The sequence below is a fragment of the Galeopterus variegatus genome, unplaced genomic scaffold, assembly GCF_000696425.1.
Source record: "Galeopterus variegatus unplaced genomic scaffold, G_variegatus-3.0.2 Scaffold933, whole genome shotgun sequence".
Taxonomy (NCBI): Eukaryota; Metazoa; Chordata; class Mammalia; order Dermoptera; family Cynocephalidae; genus Galeopterus; species Galeopterus variegatus.
The window spans coordinates 428,414-442,115 of record NW_007727044.1 but is presented as its reverse complement, the minus strand read 5'-3'; the positions used below and the strand labels follow the sequence as shown (position 1 = coordinate 442,115).

Genomic DNA, 13,702 nt, shown 5'->3' with positions numbered 1-13,702 from the left:
AACTAAGCACTTATCATGCACTGTGGCCATAACTTTTACAGTTTGAGTTGTGCCTATAAAACTGGAACTAATTTCTTTTTTCTTCACAGTTTCACAGATAGAACATTTGTTCTATCTTAGGCAGATCTTAGCAACCTCAGCATATGATTTTTCTTTCCATATTAAGTTGAGAATTTTCACCTTTTCACTTAAAGGAAGCACTTTACAGCTTCTCTTTGGTATATCTGAATTGCCAGCATCACTACTCTTATGTTTTGGGGCTATTATTAAATAAAATAATAGTTACTTGAACACAAGCACTGTGATACCATGACAGTCGATCTGATAACCAAGACGGCTACTAAGTGACTAACTTAGTAGGGTGGGTAGCATGTGCAGAGTGGATATCCTGGACAGAGGGATAATTCATACCCTGGGCAGGATGGATCACAATGGTGCAAGATTTCATCATGTTAAATTTATGAATTTAAAATTTATGAATTATTTCTGGAATTTTCTATGTAATATTTTCAGACCACAGTTGACTGCAGGTAACTAAAACCTTGGAAAGCAAAACCATGGGTAAGGCGGGATTACTTTATGTTTTTCACAGGAGATGGAAAAGGTTAAGAGTTATGAAAGAGGATTTTTAAAATGATCTCTTAAAATTTCCTTTTAATATACTCTTTAACTTATGAACTTGAGTGTTTCTTGTGTAATACTGCCAAGTGAAACTAGAATAGAAAATATTAGAGTTACCTTTATGTGATGTGTTAGGATATTTAAAATATTTTGTGTGAAAAAGTTTAGACATGAAAAAAGATAAAGACTAATAGAACTTTAAAAATATATAGGCCAACAGTATGTCAAAAATATTAACACATGATGTGAAAAAAAAATACTAAGCAAAGTTGGCATTCGTATTATAATATCTCAATCACGGGAAAGTCCAGAGGAACATAGCTAGGAAGGGGAGGGTGTATAGAAATTGTGTCATAAGTAGAGGAGTGGTTTAAGGGTTGGAATGATTCAGTAAAATGAAAAGACTGAAAGTAGACCTGGGAGCCATCTTCTAGGAAATGAAGGTTGTCATATGGAAAATAGAATTGTTCTGAGTTATTCCAGAGGAGATATCTGGAACATGTGCAGGTAATTTATAGAAAGGTCCCTTCTAATCCTAAGATTTTTTGATACAGTCATTGTATTTAAAAACCAGAGGAGGCCTTTTTTCTTCTTTTAGATTTAATATCTGAATAATGAGATAATCTTAATGTTGGCAATCATCATTGTATGCCACCAACCCATTTTGTAGCCTCTAAACATATTTCAGTTAATTATATGTCGGTCTATTAGCCAGATAGCCTTTATTAGTTCTTTAGTCTTCTCTCTGTGTGTGTTCTCTGTCCAAATTTCTTCTTCTTATAAGGATATCAGTCATATTGGATTAAGGCCCATGTTACTGACCCCATTTTAGTTTAATTACCTCTCTGAAGACCCTGTTTTTAAATATGATTACATTCTAATATATGAGGGGTCTTCAAAATTGTTCATGGAAAGATTCATATTATCTTTCAATTCCATTTTTTTTTTTTTTTGTCTTTTTCGTGGTAAGGGCATCACAACCCTTTTTTTTTTTTCCTTTTTGTCTTTTTTTTCATGACCAGTAACGGAATTGCAACCCTCGGTGTCGCGCCCGTACCGTGACCGGCAATGGGATCGCAACCCTCGGTGTTGCCCCCACACCGCGCTCAACCAGTGAGCGGACCGGTCACTATATGGGATCCGAACCCTTGGTGGGAGCGCCGCACTCTACTGAGTGCGCCACTGGGCCGGCCCAAGGGCATCACAACCCTTGGTGTGGGGTCACCTGCACTGTGCTCAGCCAGTGAGCACACCGGCCAGTCCTATATAGGATCCGAACCTGCAGCGGGAGCATCGCCACGCTCCCAGCGCTGCACTCTCCCGAGTGCGCCACGGGGCTGGCCCTCCTTTTGCACTCTTAAGGGGGCTTTGTAAGTTGGTTGGATAATTTGCTGACAAAGTCTCAGTTAATGTTGAGGAACTGGAGGATGTGTGAGATGAGGATATATAGAAGCAACAAGTATTAGCTTTTGTTTTTAGCAATATTTATTGGCTAGTTTTCTTATTACTTTTCCAAATTTAGAGTTGACAGTATTGTAAAAGAAAGGTTCAGATATTCTATGTTTAGTGCAAGAGACGTAAAGATGATTAAAATATTTTCTAGTCAACTTGCATTGAGGTTTTTGTGCTTATTTTTACTTGGCCAGCACATCAGGAAGTGAGCCAAGCCTTTTTAGTATGAGTTTTTTGGTAGAGGTTTTGACTGAATGTTTATTTCAAATAAAGAAGCATCAGTCTGTCCTATCAGCTGGCCAAGCCACTCAGGAACCCAAAGTAAATCTGTTCCAGAAGGAGTTGTAGAAGAGAACTTTGATCTGTTCATATAGTCTTCTTTGTTAGTAATTTGGTTGACCTCAACAGTGCATGTGTTTGTTAGACTCAAAACCTGTTAAATTAGGATAAATTTGAATTAGTTTAAATCCTAATTGAAAATGGCCAAAAAGAAAATTTTTTCATCATGTACTTTTTGTGCTTTTAAACCAAAAGTATGGTGGAAAAATTGTAATTCAGCAAAAAAAATTGTATCAGTTTTTTGTGGCTTTGTAATGCTGACATGGCTTCTTTTTGCATACCTTTTTTAGTTCTTTTGTTTGGCTGGCTTCACTCTTGAGAGGCCTGCTACTGCCATAAGTAGTATTTTTACCATACTATATTCTGCAAACTGCATTAAGTACAACATTTTCTATTGTGAAACAGTTTGCCTGGTTCAAATCATAATCTTACTCTTCCTGCCTTTTGCTGGTAAATCTGTTCTGTTTAACTCTTGGAAACCTCACCTAAGTTTTCAAGAAATATGGTTTGTTTTTGGCTCTGATCCTAATGGAAAAAATGACCATCGTCTCTCATTTCGGTGTAGAAATTCTCTATGCAGTTTCTTAATAAATGGCAATGTTGGAACTACAAAGTTGACTTCATAAGGGAGCATTCTTATCTTTCTCTAAAGGGCTATTGAATGTTGCCAGATGTCAAACTAAGGGCGTGAAAACAAGCAGTCTGTTTAAATCTGTGTTGCACTCACTACTTCTGCCTACCTATCATAATCCCATAAAGTTCATGAAACATTACTGCCCTGTTTTTAAAGTTATGGAATTACATTGTTTTGGTTATTGGCATAAAAAAAAACAGGAAAAAAGTGGTGAAATTATATTTGCATCTTCCATAGTGGATCAAGGTGGAGCAAAGACTCTTAATGGAAATCAGTAGGTGGGAAAAATGGAAAGAAAATGATCCAGAACTAGCATAGAACTAGAAATAACCTCAGATAGGAGGTTGATTAATGAATACAGACTATACTGCCAGGAGGTCCCAGGTCTTCCTGCCTTTAGCTCATTCACCCCACCAAACATGTTCTGAACCCTTCATCACTTTGCACACTTTTTCTAATTCTCTCATTAGGGACCTTGATTCTCTCCATCCCCAAAGGACTTCTCTTTGGAAGTCCCTGCCATGGATCCTTAGAGCCATCATAAGAAGCTAGGTGCTGGGGGAATCCCTTTTCACTAGCTTGCAGATGTGAGAAATGATGTGAAGGGGATTTCGCTGGCATACCAAATTGGAATTTTGTATTTCTTTTCTCCAGAATTGGTGTTATACAGTTAAGTTAGAGATGTCAGATATTGTTAAGTATTGTTAGTATGTGAATGATGTGATATGGGACCGGATGGATGCTCTGCACACAGTGTTCCTCTTCCGCAGTGGAGAAACATGAGCTTAGGGAATCTGTCACTTTTAAAGCAAGTGGGAAGCAAGCGGGAAGCAAGCCTCCTCATTGTCCAGGGGGAGACTTTACCTCATCCTTCAAGGTTGCTTGCTGGAAACTCAACCCTGAGAAATGGCCTGAGTAGAGTGGTCAGGGCCTTGCATCATTAGCATACCCAGCAAAATATGTAGGAGCAAAACTCACTAAACACCCCTACAGTATGTCTCTCAAGAAAAATATGAGTCTACAATAATCTACTTGCAATACAAAGCAACTCAGAAAAATGGAAGGTGCTTGTGTTCTATTTCAGAAAAAAAGCAAAACTTCTGTAAACACTTAAGCTGCTTGTTTAATCCGTAACACCCAAGAATAGATATTCTGTTAGGTCAAAATGTGAGCTGAATCTTCTTAAATTATGTGGCTAGCCTCGATCTAAGAAGATAAATAATGAATAGACACTTTTTAGTAACTAAATTCTTTAACAAGAAAGACATTGAGATCATGATATTTCTATAGGCTGCAAAGTAGAAGAATCCATCAGAACAAATTCATTGGAAAGATTTGAAAAGCTATCCAGATTTTAGTAAAAAAATTACTTCTGTGTTGACTCCTTTTTGGCTTTGCTGCAACAAGGGACTTTTTGCAAATAAAAGAAAAACATGGTTTGTTAAAATATTTGCAGTTTTTCTTTTAAATGGAGGTTTGGGGCTTCTAAAAATTTATTTCGAATAAAGATTTTGGCAGTTAGATTTCATCTGTGATTACAGTAGCTTTGGAAAAGGCAGTGAACAGTTTTTTTCCCTCCATCCTGATGTATTGCATTAAGATAGATTCATGTTATGGCAACTTTAGCATTCTTTATTCTGTATTTTTCACTTTGGCATCTTGATAAGCTTAATAAATAATTGTTTTTAAAGTATGCTGATTTATCTTAATAAATAATTAAATACATCTCTTTCTTTTTTCTGATTTCCCTTCTTGCACCCTTTCTCTGGATACTTATTTTAGGGAGACAGTCCTATCATGCCCCAGGTGCTTTCTAGCCAATTGGTTCCCCTGCCCAGAAGCAGTCACTCTTACTCGTTGTGTGGATCTTTTCTGGTTCTTTAATATATAAATACTTGTAGTTTTACCTATTGACTTATTTTACAGAAGTGGTAGCATACTATGCATGCTGTCCTGAAACTTGCTTTTCTCACTTAATACATCTTAGAGATCTTTCCATATCAGTGCATCAAAAGTTTTCTTGTTCTTCTTCTTTTTTTTTTTTTTTTGGCAGCTGGCTGGTATGGGAAACTAAACCCTTGATCTTGGTGTTACAAGGCTGTGCTCTATCCAGCTGAGCTAACTGGCCAGCCTCTTACTCTTCTAATAACTCCATTTTAGTCTGTTTTATAGGAGTACCATAATTATTTAAGATTTTTGCAATATTTTTCTTGATAAACATTCTTCTGTTGAAAAATGGGTACTTATTTCATTTTGTTTATGTACAAGAATATCTGTAGGTGAAATTCTTAGAATTGGAATTGTAGAGTCAGAAGACAGGTACTTTTTCAATTTTGACAGGTTTTACCAAATGACCCTACATCGGGCTAGTTCTTATTTATTCTTCTACTCTCACTGTGTGAGAGTGCCAGTCACAGGACTTCTTAGTGAAGTCCGTGGATAGGTTTCAGTGCTTCCATAGACAATCTTCTTTTCCTCACCTCACCGCTTGCCTCATGTAATTGTGACACTTTGTATGCATGTGCTCTTGTCTGGGGAGAGAGTCCATAGCTTCCTAGGTTGTGTTTTTTTTTTTTTTTTTTTTTTTTTTGCAGCTTCTTTGAGATAAAATTCACATACTGTAAGGTTCATTCTTTTGAAGTGTACAATTTAGTGGTTTTTAGTATATTCACAGAGTTGTGTAACCATCACTGCTGTCTAATTCCAGAATATTTTCATCACCCTAAAAAGAAACCTCATACCCATTAGTAGTCATTCCTCATTCCTTTATGGGCCCTGGCAACCAGTAATCTACTTTCTGTTTGTATAGAATTGTCTCTCCTGGATATTTTATATTGAGGAATCATACACTATGTGACCTTTTGTGTATGGCTTCTTTCACTTGTAATGTTTTTCAAGGTTCAACCATGTCGAAGCATGTATCAGTACTTGTTCCTTTTTATTGTTGAATAATATGACATTGTATGGATATACCACATTTTGGATAACCCATTCTTCAGTTAATGGGCATTTAGGTTGTTTCCACTTTTAGGCTATTATGGATAATGCTGCTTTGAACATTCATGTACAAGTTTTCATAGTTTTTAAAAATATATATATAAAGAGTATTTATAAATCAGTGAGAAAAATGCAAGTTATAATATCTAAAAATCAATGGAAAAAATATACAAATAATTCATGAAGAAGAATGGTAGATTTTTTTAAATGAAAGTATCAATGGGTATATGTTCTTGAAGGGGTGTGCCCTCCAGAAGATTACTGTTTTACAACTATGTGAAAGAATATTGTTAAGAGAAGAGAACTTGTGACTGGTAACAAGTGATTAAGGAATGATATTCAGAGATTAAAAGTGTTATGGTTAGAATTTTCTGTGGCTCTTACCTCCCTCTATTATGAGTTCTAAAGGAAAGTATCTTATGTCCTTCTTATAAGTGTGTGCGCTGCAGCTGTGTGTGTGTGCATTCAATTTTGTATTTGCTTATAATTTTAAAGTTTTAAAAAGTTGCAAAAACAAAAATAGTACAGAGAACACCTGTGTACTCTTTAGCCAGATTCACTTGTTAACATTTTACCCCATTTTTTTTGTTTGCTTTCTATCCTTCCATTCATCCACATACAAATACACACATATACATACGCACAATTTTTTTCCTAAACTATGCCTTCTGGTCCTTTTATCTTAAATATTTCAGTGTGTATTTCCTAAGAATAGGGATATTCTCTTATATAATCACAGTACAGTTATCAGCTTCATCAATCTACATTGATAAAATACTTCAGTCAACTGTCAGTGTTAAAATTTTGTCAGCTGATCTAATATTTTTTATTGGATTTTTTCCCTCTGAAATACAGGATCCAATGTGACGTCAGATAGTACATTTAGTTGTAATATTTCTTTAGCCTCCTTAATTTGAAACATTTTCACTGCCTTTGTCTTTTTGACATTGACTCTTTTGAAGAATTCAGCTCTTTTCTAATGTAGTTTTGATATGTTCTTCATATTTGTTTTTGTATTGTTTTGTTTTGTTGGCAGCTGGCCAAAAGGAGATCCAAACCCTTGACTGTGGTGTTATCAGTACATGTTCTAACCAAGTGAGTTAACAGGCCAGCCTCCAGTACTTCACATTTGTTTTGGACTATAAATCATTTGTTTTTACATAGTCTTATTTTATTCTCACAAAATCCTTGTAAAGTGAACATTATTTATTATCATTTTACCACTGAAGGGATCAGTTGGTTCAGCCAAGGCCATATTGCTAAGATGGCTAATGTGCCAGGTACTTTCCTAAGTACATAACTTGCAAATACTCACTTTAAACTTCTTAACACCCTTCAAGGGGAATCAGGACCCTGATACAGAGTAAGGATCAAACTGAGGGATCTTAGAGGAGTGTGTATTAGATCTTTATTCTTAGGCCCTGTTTTCCTGCTTTTGCAGTGACTACATAAGATTTCATGGTTTTGTCGGGGGGGGTTTTTTGTATTTTTTTTGTATTTGAAATCTGAAAACAGGAGCTGGAATGGGGGCAGATATTTCCGATATTGCTTTAGTTGCAGTTTTATCAGAGCAGGTATGAGATTCCTTGTTGATGGAATTGAGAATTTTTACCTCCTCACTCTATTCATTGCTGCAGGGTATATATATACATATATATATATTTTTTTTTTTTTAACTGAAACTTATATTTGTATGGTACCTTATAGCTTACAAAGAACCTTCATGTCTATTATGCATTTGCTCCTCACCTCGATCATTTGACCTGTTACAGTTGAGTTAGGATTTAAGCCTAGGTCTTCTCTCAGTCCAGTTCTGTTGTTATTACTCTGTGCTCCATTAATGGGGCTTTACTTTTGAGGCAGCCCTGATGCAGTGCAAACTTAAAATTACCTAAGTCTTGAAACTTCCTGCTCCCTTTTTTCTCCCTTTACAAATGTACTCTCTTAATTAAAAAAAATTAAGGTAGTCTAAGACTTAATTTTTAAAAATTAAGGTAGCAGGTAATTTTAAGTCATGAGGGACAAAGTTTTATGAAGACTGACTTTTATTTGAGTGATTTGGTGGTATCAGATAAAACTTAATGCAGAGTTAATCTGATCCATATTTTATGATACAGTATTATTGTGCTACATGATAATTAAGTTTATATGTTTACCATCAGCCCTAGAACCATTTTGTTTTTGGATTTGATGAGACCTTTAGAGGACTAATGGAGTGGCTTTAAACTTTCTTGTCCACAGTAAGAAATGTATTTTAAATCTCTCTCATTTACAGTCTCATGAAGCAATAAACTCTTACTATATATAAAGCACTCTGTTTTTTTAAATTCTATCCTGTGCTTTTCTGTCAATTTTTTTTTTTAAAGGCAGTAGTGATCCACTAATTGATCATACAACCTGACATCGAGTTATAATTGTTTCAAAAACACTGTTCTGGTGCAACTTCCTCTTTTTGCTAATGTATAAATGGACTCCAAGAGGAGAAGTAATTTTTCTAAGATCTTCCAATTACATAATTCATTGCAGTGCTGGGTCAAGAATTAAGGACACCTGACTTCTAGTGTAGAATTGTCATTTAATGACTTAAATTACTATTACTTTTATATAGCTACACCAAATATTTCTAGGGAGACAGGAAGCAGAGAAGTCATTAACTGAAGGTACAGGAAACTGCCCTGAGGATCCTTTGAAGATCCTTCTGTACAGGACTCAGGTCATTCCTTTCTTCTAGAGGCTGTGCCTATATTGTAGCTTTCCTAAGAGCATCTGGTGCATATTCCCGCCTTTACCTCCCTATTGGTTGTTCTTTTCCTTCATTCAGAAGATGAGATTGGATAGGGCAGCCTGGACCTACAATCTAGCAGGGATTTTGTCTACTACCTTTTCTCATTCTGGAAATTATACCATATATCAGAAGGCATTCTTTATTTAAAAAAAAAAAAAAAAAGGAAAGGATTTGCATGGTAAAGATTACTTCCTTGACTCTGCCAAGTAAGTGGTTCAGGTTGCCAGTCATGAAGCTTCTTTAATTTTTAGTGAATGGGAACTAGTTATATGCCACACACACACAAAACTTAATAGAAAGAGTGAAACAAAATTTCGGCTATCATGAAATTGAGAAGAGTAGAGACAGTATAAGTCTAAATTTTTCCTTTTTGTGCTTTAAACAGTTTTATGAGAAAAAAAGAGTATACTTAAGATTCTTAAGGGCCGGCCTGTGGCTCACTCGGGAGAGTGTGGTGCTGATAACACCAAGGCCACGGGTTTGGATCCCATATAGGGATGGCTGGTTCGCTCACTGGGTGAGCATGGTGCTGACAACACCAAGTCAAGGGTTAAGATCCCCTTACCAGTCATCTTTTAGAAAAAAAAAAAAAAGATTCTTAAGAAAAATCAAATTAGAATATTTAATTTATTTGAATATTTAAAATATTATTGCCACAAATTAAATTTGCCAAAGATTTTAGCTATACATGCCTTTTAGAATGTATCTATAAATATGTTTACTATGATATGTAATAATATATGTATGTAATTTAGAAGAAATATACAAGAAATTTACTTCTTTGGCTTTTAAATCAATTTCCGATAGACAAAGTTTATTTGAACGTTTTTGTCTGACATGATGAAGACGATTAAGAGAGTAATTAAATATATTATGAACCATCAAGATAATTGAAATAGTATGCTGCCATTCTCATTGCATGTCAAAGATGATTATGCTACATTATATGTGTGCAAAAAAAAAAATCATTTTACAAAACAGTTACAATGTAATCCCTTTTTTTGTATAAAGGAACTTCCTCCCCCCTGCCAAAAAAAACACCAAACACCACACTGTGTGTGTGTGTGTGTGTGTGTGTGTGTGTGTGTGTGTGTGTGTGTGTGTGTGTGTGTGTGTGTGTTTAGTTTAAAAATCATACGTATATTTTTTGCCTAGGAAGTACAGAATAATTTAAATATTATATATTCAGGTAGCTGAAGACAGCTTGCTGAGATAAAAAGTTGGAGTCCTGTGTTTGGTGATTCCTGTGGGCTTCATTTATTTTTACTGTCTTTACGCTGTATTTATTGTAGTACTGAATATTTATTTTCAGAACTACTATAATCTATCATGTTCTATGGAAATAAATGAATATTTGACCACAGGTGGTTTTCATTTTTTAGTATGAGGCATGAGGATTGGCAGTCTTTGAAACTTTAATGCTGTATAAAGTTGATGCTGTATAATGCTGTATGCAGGTGATTTTATTGTTTATAGAAATGCCTAATCTTTGTTTGAAACTTATTAAATGGTATGCCTTCTGTATGTCTCTCCAAATTCCGTAGATTAATTAGCCTTTAAAGTAAAGTCATTGGGCTGGCCAGTTAGCTTAGCTGGTTATACTGTAGCCTTGTAACACCAAGGTCAAGGGTTTAGATCCCCATACTGGCCAGCCACCAAAAACTAAATAAATAAATAAGTAAAAGTAAGGTTGCTTTTTTTAACTAACTTTTAGTATAAACTCTTCCATCTGGGAAACTTTTATGTGCTTGCTTGGTGTTCTATATACTTCAGCACTCTAGTATTAAATATTAACTATGGACGCTGGCATTCTCAATAACAATGAAGATCATTAAAAATAATAGTGGACTGAACAAAGTGTCATTGTCCTGAGAATAGTTTGAAATTGATGAATAATCAGTCCATCATGGCTTTGTGCTGTGAGTGTGTGTGCGTGTGTGCACACATGTGTGTTTAAGCATTACTAAAGAGTGGGAAAGTTGTTCTGTAGGGAAGTTTTATAGATGATGGTTATATAAGGTCAGCATTCTTTTAAGTTTCAATTAAAAAAGAAAAAAAATCCTTTTTTGACATCTCATATAATGTTTCTTTTCCTTGTGGGTTCTGATTGAAAGGTTGTTGACAGTTTTTGGTTCTGGAAGATCCCTTGGTTGAATTTGGCATAACCTGTTTCTAGGAAATATAGTATCAGGGTGGGAATGGCGTTCTTATTTTAAAAGAAATCTATATTAAATTATTTAATTTTATTTACTGGTCTCAGTAAGAGTTATTTAACACTCCACAGTAGAATGTTTATTTTTTAAAGTTCATTACAGAAAATATAGAAGTCAGTAATTCATCCATCTGTGTACTTACACTAATCATTTAAATATTATTATTTCATGCTTTTTATGGGCTTAATTTTGCTACCTCTCCCTTTCTCCCAAAGAAATTAAACTAATGCTGTAACAATGGGCTCATAACTTAGTTTAGAAAACATAACAAAAATAATTTTGCTCAGTAAGTTTTGATTATGGTAGATACTGTCGGTATTAAACAAAAAAGTAGCAGACATGGTTTTGGCTTCTAAGGTATAAATTTTAGATGGAAAAAGAGAGGTAACACTCTTGGAACAGTTGTGACCATTAGAGTGTTCTGGTGTATTGTCTAAATTAGAAGGGCATAAGTTGTTCAGAAAAAAAAAATCAGTGAGGTAGAATAATTGGAGTTTGGAAGGACTTTAGAATTAGGTTAGTATAGGAGATGGTATTCCAAATGGGAGTACACAGTATGAATAAAGAAATGAGTTAGACATGTGTGGAGATCATGCAGCAACCTTAAATGATAAGATTGGAGGATATGACTTGAATAGTTGTAGAGTTAGGGCAGAAGATATGGTCAGGTAGGGGGTAGTCACATTATGGAAGGCCTTGAAAGAAAAGGTGGGTAGCTAGGATGTGTGGCTAGCTTGTTTTTGCAATGGAGTAGTAAGATAAAACAATTTTTTTTGGGGGGGGCAATTTATCTTAGAAATGGTAGACAGGATAAGATGGAAAACAGTTTAAATAGTTAGGAGTCTATTGCAAAAGTCTAGGGACTAGGGATGCGTTAATGAGTGACTATTAGAGTGGCAGTGTGAATAGAGAGAAAGGATTAACTGAGATAAATTTTCACTAGAAGAAACTTGGTCATTGGCATATACTCAATATGCGTTTAGTGAGTGAATGAGTGAGTGAGAGAGGGAGTGAATATAGAGAATAAAAGAAAAATAATAGTTAATGATCACTTCTTTTATATCCTGAGAGATACTTAATATTAATAGAAGATGGGTAGATTTTTTAAAAACCTAAGTGGAGGGAGATAATGAATTCAGTTTGCACATACTGAATTTGTAGCAGTAATGATTCTACAAGTAGAAAAGTGGCTTTATAAGTAATTGGATATATGGCTCTGGAGCACAGTCAATTAATCCAGGGCCAGAAATCTAGATTAAAGGTATATGTGTATGTATATATGTACTTAAAGGCACTTTCTGAGGGAGTTTCTAAAGGGAAAATTGGAAGGTCAATAAATTAGCTTTAGAAAACACCAGAAGAAATTATTTAACATTGAAGTTTTAGAAAGCCTTATTTATTTAATTTTAATTTACTTAGTTTGAGCAGTATTTTTAAAAACCTGTTTTAAAACAGCCAGTAACCTATGTTTTGAACAATAGTTGTTTAAAAATAATTGTAAAAAATCAGTATGTTCTGATCTATTTTGATCTGATTCTAAAATGAGAATATTCTGATTCATTGTAACTTTTCCTAGATTGCTGTGCTAAGGAGACAGCAACGTATGATAAAAAATCGAGAGTCTGCTTGTCAGTCCCGCAAGAAGAAGAAAGAGTATATGTTAGGGTTAGAGGCAAGGTTAAAGGCTGCCCTTTCAGAGAACGAGCAACTGAAGAGAGAGAATGGGACACTGAAGAGGCAGCTGGATGAAGTTGTATCAGAGGTGAGTGCTAGTGATAGAGCCAGATGAGATGAATTAAAGTATTTTTTTTCCTGAAAAATAAATTGAGAAACTTTGACTTCTTAAACTAAATTATGTAAAGCAATAGTATGAGGAAAAGGAGAGTACAATAAGTTGTAAAACATTTGCAGTAAGCGTAAAGCATTTGAAAGAGGACCTTTTGAATTGTATCTCCCAATCTACATACAAAAGTTGTCTGCTTGTCTTGGGTTTCTCCTCGCCCACTACCTTAGCTCCCTCTTTTCTGACTAAATGAATTACATTGAGACTCCTGAATAGTCCTTCCAGGTCTTCCCTTTTTAAAAAGGAAACAGTACAAAATAAAAATATGTTTTTATCTTTTCTCTGTCTACCTGTCCACTATTATATTTTTTGCATTCTGTTGCCATGCTGGTCCTAAGAAGGTTAATTTTCTCAGTTCTGTTTGCGATATCTGCTGCTTTCAAGATTTCTCATTGTAATGCTGTTCTGAACCAAATAGATGCCTACTGAGTGAGGCTTCTTATAGTGTTCTTTGTATCTTGACCCTAAACACATGGCAATACTCCAGTGTGTGACTGAAAACAATAATTTTAAAGACAGAGAAACTACAGAAGTATCTCAAAATTCTTTGGGCGTTCATAAAAATATGAAATTGTTGAATTCTTTCCTTTTGGGTGAAGAGGCAATTGCAACAGAATGATTACTATGTTTTTTCTCTTTTGCTTCTCTCCTTTTCTCTCTGCTAGAAAAGGAAACTTGGAAGGCTTTTTTCTAGTCTTTTGGACAATTTTCTGACCTTTGAGGTTTTGGTTTTTTTTTTAATAAGAAAAGTATTCATATAACTGGTAAAGAGGAGAAATCTTAGGTGTTGCTTTTTGTGAGATTGATGTATAGTTTAA

The 13,702-nt window shown here is 34.9% G+C and overlaps 1 protein-coding gene across 1 annotated transcript in view; it reads left to right on the top strand.

The window, feature by feature from the left end:
- Positions 1–13,702, top strand: part of ATF6 (activating transcription factor 6) — a 204,719-nt gene that overhangs the window by 31,179 nt on the left and 159,838 nt on the right. Inside the window, exon 8 of the mRNA XM_008573560.1 lies at positions 12,618–12,803. Coding sequence (XP_008571782.1) covers positions 12,618–12,803 — 186 coding nt within the window. The remainder of the gene's footprint in view (positions 1–12,617; positions 12,804–13,702) is intronic.